Source organism: Callorhinus ursinus, unplaced genomic scaffold (assembly GCF_003265705.2).
Source record: "Callorhinus ursinus isolate GAN/ISIS: 27379988/994484 unplaced genomic scaffold, GSC_fseal_2.0 scaffold98, whole genome shotgun sequence".
NCBI classification, from domain to species: domain Eukaryota; kingdom Metazoa; phylum Chordata; class Mammalia; order Carnivora; family Otariidae; genus Callorhinus; species Callorhinus ursinus.
The window spans coordinates 1,539,099-1,552,141 of NW_027397160.1; the positions used below are offsets into that span (position 1 = coordinate 1,539,099).

At 47.2% G+C, this 13,043-nt stretch overlaps 1 protein-coding gene across 8 annotated transcripts in view; it reads left to right on the forward strand.

Annotated features, from left to right (window-relative positions):
• PCNT (pericentrin) overlaps window positions 1–13,043 on the forward strand; it is a 127,992-nt gene that overhangs the window by 84,984 nt on the left and 29,965 nt on the right. For all 8 annotated transcript variants that reach the window (XR_012376999.1, XM_025863372.2, XM_073888910.1 and 5 more), the window contains 6 exons: window positions 600–770; window positions 1,004–1,156; window positions 3,709–3,885; window positions 5,403–5,564; window positions 11,351–12,064; window positions 12,900–13,002. Coding sequence is in view for 7 of the 8 variants with exons in the window: in XM_025863372.2 (XP_025719157.2) it covers window positions 600–770; window positions 1,004–1,156; window positions 3,709–3,885; window positions 5,403–5,564; window positions 11,351–12,064; window positions 12,900–13,002 (1,480 nt within the window). In the remaining variant the exon portion in view is untranslated. The remainder of the gene's footprint in view (window positions 1–599; window positions 771–1,003; window positions 1,157–3,708; window positions 3,886–5,402; window positions 5,565–11,350; window positions 12,065–12,899; window positions 13,003–13,043) is intronic.

Consider the following 13,043-nt stretch of genomic DNA (forward strand, 5'->3'; position numbering starts at 1 on the left):
ACCTCTGCTCCGTTCCTCCGTCCCTCCTCCCCCCACCTCTGCTCCCTCTGTCTTTTCTCCCTCCTCCATCCCTCCCTCTTTCCCTCAGTAAACATTTCTTGAGCTTATTAGATGCTACAGGTAGAGAAAATGCCTTTTTCCCTTCCACAAAGTTGAACCACTTATGTAACTTGTCCACTTAATTTGTTGTGACTGATTTCTTCATAGTAAATGTTCTTTGAAAACTTTTTAATGAGACGTTAATGTGCATTATACAGTTGGACAATGTCATTGTCAGCTGTTACCCTATTTTTGGACAAGCTCTTGACCTTTCTTTTTGTAATAGCCAGTAGTCTAGAGACTATTTTGCATCTTCTTGAACAATTACCAGTGGAATCACGGGCGCACAGTGCAGCTCTCTGTCTGGATCACATCTTTTACCAGGTGGATCTCTGCTCTGGGGCACGGCGGGGCTGGATCACACGTCTGGCGTGCACAGGCATGCTCGGCTGAGCGCCAGGAGGATCTGAGGACACTGTGCACTCACACACAGTTTGAGGCCCCCGATTCCTAAAATACTTACCTAAATTAAATTCCCCCCCCTTTTTCTTTTCCGTCAGGATAAAGAGGTATTACGGGAGCAGCAGATGAGTAACTTGCTGCTGGTGTCCACACTGCAGTCTAAACTCAATGAGGGCAGATGCCCTGTGCCTCCTGCAGGCAGCTGTCCTGAGGGTCCGGAAGCCCTGCTGGAGGCGGCACAGAAGGTGCTCCAGCAGCGGGACAGCGAGGTAAGTGTCGGGGGCTCTGAGGGCTCCATCTGCTCGGGCTGCTGGTGAGCGCAGGACACCCACCTGATCTGGGAGGTGGTCTGTGCCTGCCGTATACTACACTTCGTGATTTTAACAGTTACAAAACGTGAATAACTCTTCATGACCTGTACTTTTAAATGTTTTAAAGTAATATAATTATTGAGTGATTTAGGATATTAGATAATCTTTAATATTTTCTGTTTCAATGAAAGGTTTTGGACTTAAAAGAACAATTAGGAAAGATTAAAGATGACTTAGTAAGTAAGAGCAATGAAGTGCTGCATCTGAACTTGAAATTAGACGCAGAGAGCCACCGTGCTGCTGTCAGAGTGCGGGAACTTCAAGAGGTGAACGCCAGCTTGAAGGTAAACTGGGGAGACCCACCCACACACCTGAGTTCATGTTGGTTACGTCCATGCTACAGCCGGCCCTGGGGGCCGTGGGTCGCGGCGCAGATGTCGTGGAGATGGCCCTCCGCCACCGTTTCGGGAGGTGCCTGCCTTCTGTTCAGAGGTCGGCAGCTGGGGCGGCTTTGGAAGGTGTAGCGCAGGGCGGAGCCCAGAGCCGCCCTGATGCTGCGTCCCTCGGGCACCATCCTCCGCATCCTGCTTGCGGCTCTGGGAGCCTGGTCGTAGAGGACGCTTGTGGGACTCACTGTAGGAGAGACGCAGCCCTCTGATGGCAGAAACTGTGAAGAGGAAATAAATTGTCACCTTTGACCTAATTTGGGTCCTTAAAGGGTACCCCGATCTAGAAGAGGTGACTTTTATTTAATACCTGCTCATTGTTAATCTTTGCTAAGAGCAGGATGAAAAAGAGATCGATTGATCGTAGAGTGGGTGTGGGGGGCAGAAGGAGAGAATTGAGCAGACTCCTGATGAGCGCAGAGCCCGACAAGGGGCTCAGTCTCACGACCCCAAGACCATGACAGCTGAAATCAAGAGTCGGGTGCTTAACCGACTGAACTGCCCAGGTGACCCCCAAAAACTCTGTTTTTAAATCTTCTGTTATCTTAATGTGCTTTAGTGGAGAACCAAGTTGTAAAGAAACGGCCTTAGTGCCGAGCCTTCGCCTGTGGCACCTTGGCAGCTGTTGGTGCGTGAACTGAAGGCGCTGGAAGACACTCAGGGCGTGGGGTTCATGTGGACCCTCCCAGGCTGTGTGTGTGACCTCAGTGAAAACAGGGTTTTAGGCCAACCCCAGGCAGCAGGCGTCTTCCTGGTGGGACTCCCTCCCTAGTCAGTAGTAAATGGGAAACTGTTTCCAGATTGAGTGTTAATCTTTAAAACTGTGGCTTGTTGGGGTGCTTCCCGTCTGCCAGATCAGGGGCTGCCCCCACAGCCCCATTTTGTTGGCGTGGTTATTGTATTTCCATAGGCGTTTCTGCAAAACAGAAAAGGAGATCATGTGTGTGAGCGAACAGCTCGAGGTGCAGCTGGCTGGGATGGGAGGTGGTGCTCTCAGCGAGGTAGGCCTTTCCGGGGCTGGATGCTCCAGACCATGGTTCTGCACCGAATTGCGCTCGCTGAGGGACAGCTGCCCCCCTGCTACGCTGCCGCTGGGTCGTGTGCACCCCTGCTGGCCACCCTGGGGGTGGCTGGCACTCAGGCCTCGTCACCTCCACAGCGTCCCGCGTTGTAAGGAACCACCTCAGCCAGAGGGGGACCACACGTGCGTGCTCTTGGCCTGCATGTCCACCCGTGTTCTCAGTTCCCAGCTTGCGTGGTCTTCCTTTTTCGGGCAACCGGTGTTGCCCCTCGCTGGCCTCGCCTGCCCCATCTGCCCTGTAACCCGGAGGACCATCAGAGACCTTCCCATGCTGGGTTTATGTTTGTGTCGTGATTGTGGCTGGTTTGTAGTGCGTGCTTTTTCATCCTGTGTCCTTAGTGCAGTGAGTGCAGAGTCACTCTGGAGAGTCCCAGCCGTCGTCCGTGCATGCAGGGCAAACACAGGCTGGCCGAGGGGCTCACCGCCCCCGCCAGAGTTCCCTTTGCTAACTGTCCCGTTCACAACACAGCACCTAGATGTGTGCAGTACCCCGCTGATGCCATCTGAGTCACAACCAAAAATTCACCTGTTTTCTTACTTTTGTTTTCAGTATTGGCCAGATTTGATTTTGAATTGAAGGGCGTTAAGTGGTACTAGTGAAACCAAGAATTGTTAGAAACCCTCAATTTTTGGGAAGTGAACATTGGACTGTAAGAAATTGGCTGAGGATTGTTAAGTGGAGTGTAAATGGGTTTGTCACTGTTAGTGGTAGTCTTACGAGAATGGAGTTTGGAGCCCTGTCGATAACCGTTTCAGTCTGATTTTCCGTTTTCTGTCTTTGAAGTCTTTACTGGATATTTAACATCTGAGTTTCAATTGTGTTATCTTTAAAGTATGTATAACAACAGTCCTTACCTTAAAATTGTTGAGGATGGCATTCAGTGGCACGAGTGATGGCACGCTCCGAGGTCTGGGGTGTTACAGTGCCCGGCCGGAGCAGGGGCGGCCCCGCGTGTGCGCCTGGCTCGGTCCCGAGCCCGATTTCCTTACTTCACTCTTATTCTAGTGTTGGAATGACCCCTAAAATCTCCTGTTCGTAATTTCTATCTGTAATTTATCCTGTTTAGCATTAAGGAAGCATACGTTCTAAAGGTGGCGGCCTTCGTGCGGAGGTGCCGTGGGGAAGCGGCCAGTTTGCGCTGCCCCGCCCGCGGTGGACGCACAGCTATAACCAGGTGTCCGAGCAGGTGGTGACGCAGCGGCTGTGTGACCTTGTGAGCAGTTTGACGTGTCTGATGGAGCTGGGGGGCAGCATTTGGGTGTTTCCAAGAAGTAAACGTTCCCACAGCTGTGAAGTCCTGGCAAGCTGGAGGAAGGACGTTCTGAAGGTGAAACATGTTTTTCGCGTCTGAATGTGCTTTTTCCTCAGGTCCCGTGTGACAGAAGCTCAGAGATCGAGGAGCTGAGATCCATCATTGAGAACTTGCGAGACAACCAGCAACGCCTGCAGAGAGAGAAGGCAGAGGAGGTGGAGCAGCTCCACGAAGTCATCGAGAGGCTGCAGAGAGAGCTCTCGTGCGGGGGGCCCGCAGTGCACGGGGCCGAGGTTAGCGGGCTGCTGGGTGACCCCGCCGTGGGGCCTGAGGCACGGGCAGCGGCAGGGGTGTCGGGTCAGCGGCTCCCCCTGGAGGCCCTGCCACAGCGTTTGTGGGCTGCAGAGGAGGCCACCATGAGGCAGCAGGCCAAGCTGGAGGGCAGTGCGGCCCTCCAGGAGGCTGAGGTCCAGGGCTTGGTCTCCCAGATCCACGCCTTCAAAGCTGCCCTGCAGGCAAAGGAGGCCAGGGTCGCAGAAAGGGACTTAGCGATCGTCGCGATGAAGCAGCAGAAATCGGCCCACTCCGCTGAGCTGGAGACCGTCGTGATGGCCTTCTCCTGCTTCTGCCTTGCCCTGGCCGCTGAGCATGAGCCCCCAGAGCTGCAGGGGCTCCGAGCACAGTGTGTCCACCTCAGCAGCCAGCTGCAGGTGCGGAACCAGCAGTTCCTGAGCTGCCAGAAGGGGCTGGGCAAGCGGCAGGCGTGTGGGGCCCGCCTGCACTCTCGCGTGGAGGGTAGCTCCCAGGGATGGGGCCCCAGGGCTGAGGAGGCCGCATGTGACGAAGAGTCGCAGCAGGATGTGGCCAGCAGGCCCCCATGGCCATGTCAGAGGCCCCCTCTTGCTGGTTTGCTGGAGGTGAAGCGTCTGTGCATAGGGAGCTGTGGCGTGCTGGGAGACCCCATAAGAGGCCCTGACCCAGGCTACGGGTGGCCGAGCACTATGGCTAGACCAGGGGGGTGGAGGTTCTCTCAAGGAGAACTTACTGTTCCTCCTCTTTTCTTTTTAAATTTGAAAGCGTGTCCTTTCCGTGGTAGGCAGCAGGGGATGCAGTTTCCGTGGGGAGGCTCCTGATGCGGTAGAGATGAACCTGAAGCTCGTGGCTCCGGGTGCATTCAGGGTCCATAGAACCTTAAGTCTCAGAACGTTGTGTACATGGTGAAATCGCACCAGGGATTTCACCGTTTCATACAGCTTTAGGCTGACTGTCGTTGTAAGTTATTTAATTAAGGTTTTCAGAGTCCTGTGACCGGGAACGTTGGATGAGACGGAGATCTGGAGTTGGCTTTGTGTTACACAGGCTCCCTGGATCTCCCTTTCTGAGTTCTAACCAGTTGCTCTATTTTTTTAACACTGATTTCCTGTGTAAAACATGGTAAGCTCATTTCATTTTGGGACATGCTGCACTTTGGTTTTGAGTAGAAGTTGGGGTTCGCTGCCTGCTGCCCTGTGCCACGTCCAGGCTGTCAGCAGCTCCTTTTGGCCCGTGCTTTGTGGGGTGGCCCAGCTGGTGCTGTGTCCTGGTAGCCCCAGGCTAGGAGCTCATCCTCACCTGCAGTGGCAGTGAGCAGGCAGCAGGACTTTGGGCACAGCTCTGATCTGATGTTCTTCATGATGTAGGAAATGGGGACGTTGCCTCGGGGTCCAGTTCCAGAGCTCTGGGGAGTCCGAGGCAGCCCAGGGACTGGGCTCTGGTGCCTTCAGCTTTATCTTCACGAGCATTGTTGTTGTTTTCTCCCCGCTTACTGTAGAGGGCAGTGAATGATGATCTGCAGCCTGCCGAAGCCCCGGTGTCGTTAAACCACCCGGGTCTGCACGAACAAGACAACGTGATGGAGTCTGAGCTGCTCTCGGTGGAGAACAAGATGCCCTTGAGAACAGAGGACCATGGCAAAGTGCCAGGAAGGATGAAGGTACTTGGGCACATGGCCCGTGCTGCTGTGTGGGCAGAGACATCACTGACATTTTTGCGGAGGTGACACACATGTTACCTCAGACAGCAGCTCTGTCGCGTTCTTATAGTCGTCTCTTCGGATCTGTTCTGAAATGTCCTACACGTTTTATTTAGGTGTTCTCTAGAAATGCACATTTCCCATGGTCTTTTCAGCCTGGGGAAAATGAGCAATTGGTTACTTCTCTCTGGTAATGATACAAGTAGGATTTAACAGGGCTCTAAGGCCTGTCTCTAGGGTTTTCATGCAAGGACAAGTTGCCCACACAGCTGCGCTGTGGCTCAAGGCCTTTATCACCAGCATCTGTTACTTTGAAAGGCTTATGGTATTTTTTGAACCTCAGGGTTTTCCTGCATGTTTTGACTTGTGCTCCCAGCAGAGAAGAGCACAATAATCTGGAATGCAACAGTTTGAAAATTCTGATCACCAGGAAGGCAGCAGCAAGAGAGCTGGCTTTTCTTCTCCTGGGTTGGGAACGCTGCACATCGGCCACATCAAGTGTTGCAGGGTTGGGATGTTCTGAAAATCTAAAGTGGCTGGTTTGGAGGGTTTCCTAAGTGCAGTGGCAAAGTGTGCTTCGATCTACAGTTCTCTTGAGCCTCCAGTGTGACTCTGCTGCTGTAGACACTGCACGGTTTGGCAGGACAGTCCAGTTCTCCCTTCCTGGGAGCTCTCCTGTGATGTGCCGTACGCACCACATTCCTGTTGTAAAATGAGAAGGCTCTGAATTCTACAGGCGGTTTCAGAGCGGGTGCGTGGACCGTGCCTGCAGTTTTGATAGAAGATGCCTGAGTCTGGTTTTATAGGTTTATCAAATCCCCACAGGACATTTAATTCTATTTGGAGAGGACTTTCTAACTGCAGCAAACTTCTCTCACTGCCCTTGGGATAAGAACATTTGTTTGAATTCTTAAGAGAAACCTTGTGATTATGAGCTGATTGCCAAATTCTTAGAAGTTATACACTGATAAGGAAATTGCAGATTCATTCCATAAATCACGATTTTTTTTTTTTTTTTTTAGTTTTTATTTAAGTGATCTCTACACCCAATGTGTGGCTTGAACTTGTGATCCTAAGATCGAGTCACACGCTCTTCCAACTGAGCCAGCCAGGCGCCCCACAATTTTATATTTTTCAATGTTTGCATATAGAATCTTCCAGGCCCTTTTTCCCTTTTAAAAAAAAAATGCTATGTTCTCAGTAAATTACCACAGAAATGATAGTTGCCTTTTTTGTGCAGGTGGTAAAATATATATAATCTAAGAGTTATATTTTAACCACTTTTTTTTTTTAAAAAAAGATTTTATTTTTGGGGTGCCTGGATGGCACAGTTGGTTGAGCTTCTGAGTCTTGGTTTCAGCTCAGGTTGTGATCTCAGGGTGGTGAGATCAAGCCCGGTGTCAGGCTCCACACTCAGTGCAGAGTCTGTTTGGGATTCTCTCTTCCTATCCCTCTGCCCCTCCCACTCATACATGTTTTTTTCCTCTCTCTCTCTCTCTCTCTCTCTCTCTCTCTCAAATGGAAAAATCTTTAAAAAAAAAAAATTTTATTTTTTTGTTAAGTGATCTCTACACCCAACGTAGGGCTTGAGCTCACAACCCCAAGATCAGGAGTCACACACTCCACCCACTGAGTCAGCCAGGTGCCCCACATCTTAACTTTTTTTTAAGATTTTATTTATTAGAGAGAGTGAGCAGGTGAGAGAGCACAAGCCAGAGGGAGGACAGAGACAGAGGGGGAAGCAGACTCCCCACTGAGCAGGGAGCCTGACATGGGGCTTGATCCTGGGACTCCAGGATCATGACCTGAGCCAAAGGCAGCTGCTTAACAGCCTGAGCCACCCACCAGTACCACACTGTTTTGATTACTGGAGCTTGATTATAAGTTTTGACATCAAATAGTTATAAGTTCTCCAGTTTTGTTCTTTTTCAAGATTGTTTTGACTCTTTGAATTTTAGGGTAGGTTTTTCTGTTTCTGCAAAAAACGTCCTTAGAATTTTGATAGAGATTGTATTGAATCTGTACATCTTAGCAGTATTAGGTCTTTCAATCCATAAATGTGAAATATGCTTCCATTTATTTGTCTTCCCTAATTTGTCTCAGCAACGTTTTATAGTTTCATTGTACAAAACTTTCATCTCCTTGGTACAGTGAATTCTTAATCATTTTCTTCTTTTTTGTTGCTATTGTAATGGAATTGTTCATTTCTTTTTCCGATTGCTCATTGTTGGTGGGTAGAAATGCAACTGATTTGTATATGTTGACTTTGTATCCTGTGACTTTGCTGAATTGATTTATTAATTCTAACAGGTTGTTTTTTTTTTTTTAGTGGAATCTTTGTTTCACACATATACAATCATATTATCTTGGAACATAGATAATTTTACTTCTTCCTTTCCAGTTGAGACACACTTTATTTCTTTTTCTTGCTCTGGCTAGAACTTCCAGTACTGTGTTGAAGAGAAGTGGTGAAAGCAGGCATTCTTGCTTTGTTCCTGGTGTTAGAGGAAAATCTTTTCAGTCCGTCACCACTGAGTATGATGTACACTGTATGTTTTTCATGTATGGGTTTTATATGTTAAGGTAGTTTTCTTTTAGTATGTTGAATGTCTTTATAATGAAAGGGTGTTGAACTTTGTCAGATGCATTTTCTGTACCAGTTGAGACAGTCATGTGATTTTTTTCTCCTTCATTTTGCTAATGTGGTGTATTACGTAGATTGGTTTTCCTATGTTGAACTATCTTTGCATTCCAGGAATAAACGCCACTTGGTTAGAGTGTATAATCCTTTTAATATGGTATTGAATTCAGTTTGCTAGTATTTTAGAATTTTTGCATCAATGTTCATAGGGGATATTGGTCTACGGTTTTCATTTTTGTAGTGTCTTTTTCTAGCTTTAGTATCAAGGTACTGCTGGACTCATACCATGAGTCAGGAGGCATTCCTCTGCTTTTTTTTCTTTTAACGGTTTTATTAATTGAGAGAGAGAGAGCATGTGAGCATGAAGTGGGGGGGGGAAGAGGCAGAGAGTGAAGCAGACTCCCCACTGAGCAAGAGCCTGAAGTGGGGCTTTCGATCCCACAACCCTGAGATCATGACCTGAGCTGAAATCAAGAGTCAGATGCTGAACAGACTGAGCCCCCCAGGCGCCCCAGGATCATGTGTTTTTATCCATTCTGCCATTCTCCATCTTTGATGGGAAAGATTAATCCATTTACATTAAAAGTACAGATAAGGAGGCATATATTTTTGTCATTTTGCTCTTTGTTTCCTATATGCCTTACAGTTTTTTTTGTTCTAATTTCCTGCATTACTGTATTCTCTTGTGCTTAGTTGACATTTTATACTGAAATGTTTAAATTCCCTTCTCATTTCTCTTTGTGTATATACTATAGCTATTTTTTGTGTGTGTGGTTATGTTAGGGATTACATTTAGCGTCCAGAATTACAACACTGTGGTTTGAATTTATACCAGCTTAACTATGAAAACTGTTCCTTTACAGCTCTCCCCTACCCCTTTTGGTTTTTGATGTCACAAGCACATTTTTATACTTTTGTGCCTCAAAACCTAAAACTAATAATTGGTTTAAATCCATTAATTTGTTATATAGAAAAAATATGGAGTTACAAACTAAAGTTAACAAACTAACTTTTAGACTATTCTTAAAAAGTGTGTCTTTTAAATCCTGATGAAAACAAAATGTGGAGTTGCACGCCACTGTTGTAACAGCACAAACTTTTTAAAAAATTCAAGTGTTTTAACCTACAGTGTTCTGTTAGTTTCAGGTGTACAATCTAATGCACTGGCTTTTCTTATTGTGCATGCACTTACCTTCACTGAGATCTTTATTTTGCCATGTGACCTTGAGTTACCATCTAGCGACCTTTTATTACACCCTGTAGGACTCCCTTGAGCGTTTCTTGCAGGGCAGGTATAGTGGTCACAAACTTCTTTAGCTTTTATTTATCTGGGAATATCTTAATTCTTTCTTTACTCTTAAAGGACAGTTTTGATGGATATTGGATTTTTAGTTGACTGTTTTTTTCTTTTAGCACTTTGAATATACTGACTCTCTGTTCTCTGGCCTCCAGTTTCTGAAGAGAAACCTGCTGGTGATGTTGTGAGGGTCCTTGTATGTGACAAGTCACTTAGAGCCTTCAGCTTTTATACATTTGATTATAATGTATCTTGGTGTGTGTCTGAGTTCATCTTTTTTGGGATTTGTTGAGTTTCTTGGATGTTTATATTTGTGTCTTTCACCAATTCTGGGAAGTTTTCAGTCATTACGTCCTCAAATAATTTCTCAGCTGCCTTTCTCTCTTCTTCTGGGACTCCCACAATGCGTATGATGGTCTCTTGGCTGGTGTCCCACAGGTCCCGTGGTCTGAATTCACTTTTGTCAGTCTCTTTTTCTTTTTTTTCCCTCAGACATGATCATTTCCATTATTCTGTCTTTAAGTTCAGTTTATTCTTTCTCCTTCTCAAATCTGCCTTTGAATCCCTTTAGTGAATTTTTTATTTCAATTCTTGTACTTTTCAGCTCCACAGTTTCTTTTTGGTTTCCTTAGATTGTCTTTGTCTCCATGGATATTTCTACTTTGTTCACATCATTTTCTTGACCTCCACCTCTTCCTTTAGTTCCTCGAATGTCTTTAAGACCATTGTCGTAACGTCTTTGACTAGTAGATCTGACATTGGGTCTTTTTCAGGGACAGTTCCTTTGGATTTGCTTTTTTCCTTTGAATGGGCCATACTTTCCTGTTTCCTTGTATGCCTTGGGGTACTTTTTCTTGTTTGATTTTGAACACTGAACATTTGAGTCTAATAATGTCAGTTTGGAAATCTGAATCTCCTTCTTCCTCATAGCTTGCTGTTTTTTGTTATATTTCCTTTTTTTTTTTTTTTTAATTGTCTCTGTGCCGAGGATCAGCTTGAAGTATCAGCTTCAGGTGTTCTCACATGTTTTCTTAGTCAGTCTGCACCTTTACCTGGGCACTCACAGTCACTTTCTCATTTCCCCTCTATATGCAGTTGTTTTTGAATGTTCTGGTTTTTTTAAGTTCTCCACAAAAAGAAGAATGCTGTGGTGGGAAAAAGGGCACTGGCCCTTTAAAGCCCCCCGGAGGTCACTTCAGCCAGAGGGGGAGGGGCCGCAACAATGGCCTCACACCTCTTTGCTCCTCCGTGGTCCGGAGCGGCAGTCAGAGCACAGGTGCCCAGTATTTGTGGGACAGCCCCTTTTGCCCGCTGTGGCTCGCACACATCATGTGCAAGATGCTCCAGGAAAGGGTGCACACCAACCTGCCAAGGGGCTGGGGGTCCAGGGATGGGTAACTGTTCCAGTGTGAGGAGCTGAAAGTGATCCAGATTGACTGCAGTTTACCCCCCAGCCCCCCCCCCCCAGGAAGTTGCAAGCCCTGGACAGACTCCAGAGTTGTATAGGGTAGGCACGGTTCTGCCAGTGCAGTTGGTGCCCAGGTGGGAGACAGGTTCCTGGTGCTTCCTGCTCTGCCTCCTTCCCAGAGTCCTCTGCAGCAGTCACCGTGTAGGCAAGGGGCTCTCAGCTGTGAGTCTGTCTTTCATGGAATTGAAAAAGCTTAAAATCTCCACCCAGGGGCTCCTCATGGAGGCTCATTCTTAACTGCTCAGACAGCCTCTGAAATTGGCTTATAAATACCAGACAGACAGACGTGACTGTGCGTAATTCAATTATTTTACTTTATGCATGTTCCTTTTTACGTGCAGAATAAGGAAAAACTACTGGAAGATTGTCAGCTGCAGAAAGTTGGTCTCATAAGTCAGGTGAGAGAGCTTCAAGAAAAGTTGAACCGTCTGATGTATTCTGTGAACTTGGAGAACATCGAGACAGAGGATTTCAAACATCAGCAGCTGGTGGCATCTTCACATGCTTTAGAAAATAGTTCGAGTGATAGTTCTAGTCACGGTGAAGAAACTGGCAAATCGACTCTTGTGGATGCGTTTCATAGCGACAAAACCATGTGTGATCTAATTGACCTTAGTGGAAATCAGGATCCACTGATAAAAAATGAAATGTCAAATGTTGCCATGGAAGATCAGGTTGATTTGCAGGACGGATCACTTTGTTTACAAGCAGGCTTCCACGCTGGCTGCCATGACCTAACCCATATGGAGGGGCCCGGGCCCTTGAAGAATGCACTCAGGGCAGTGGATCTGTCCTCCTGGAGCTCCCCGGAGGTTGTCAGGAAGGACTCAGCCCTTGAGCCCGTGTCCAGCCTGCCCCTGACGCCATGCTCGGATGCCCTGAGCTTGGACGCCTCCCTGCAGGACAGGACCAGTGCCTCGGTCCAGGCTGACCATTTGGAACTGCTTTGGTCCCTGGGCGGCTCAGCAGCAGGAAAGGCCTCCAGGTGGGCAGAGTCTCCATTGGCTGTAGACAGAGCTCCCTCCGCTGACCAACATGTGCAGCGGATGGCTGTGGTAAGTGGTCCCTGGGTGCTGCCCTGGTTTGCTGTCTGTGGGTGCCCAGGGCCCCAGAGTGTCCCCATGGGAATGTGTCTGCAGCGCCTGCAGGATCATAATTGCAACCATTGTTGGTTCATCTGCTGGTGGGGCTGGTGGCCCGGTGTGGGCGCGTACCTGACAGCCCCCAGTCAGCCATGTGTAGGGACAGTCCGCTTTCTGCAGCACCAACCCCAGTCCGCTGTAATACGAATATTAGAGGACTTCAGTTATTCCTAAAAATATGTGCGACGCACCAGTCCCACTCAGATACTCAGGCCAGGCCTCTGTGCGCTCACTAGCGCTGACTCGAGAAGCACAGGCACAAACCCGCCTTCGCGTGTAGTTTTCATTCAGGTTCTTTGTCTAGAGTGTGTTTTCTAGATTTGTTTTCAGTTGTAGTTCATATTGAATAGGTTCTACATATAATGCTAATTAATTTAAAAAAATTATTTTTGAGTTAGACTGTATCTTTTCTTACCGAATATTGTTGAGATTTTGCATATCCTGGGTTAGAGAAAATAAAAAGTCTCAGGGAACATGATATTTAAGATACCCATGTCCCCGTCATGCTACCACAGATTTTTTTTTAATCTGACATATTTGCTGGTGACTTCTTTATCCTAGAGAACTGTGGATGGGTTTGTTTAAATTCTTAGAAGCATATGATTTCAGGTTTGAAACACTCTTGTTTGGGTTCTGTGTGGGAAAATGATAAATTCAGGCCTTAGAAATTTTCTGTCTGGCTAGTTCAGCTCCCTGATGTGATTGGTGGTTATTTTATGACCATTTAAAAACTTGCCTGTTTGAACAGGAGAAAGATGTTGAAGACTTTATTGTAACGTCTCTTGATGCTCAAGAAAAGCCCAGATCCGCTCCTCTCGGGTTTGAAGGAAAGAACAATGGAAGTGAAAACAGTGAGTCAGTCTTTTTTTTTTTTTTTTTTTTTTTTTTTTTT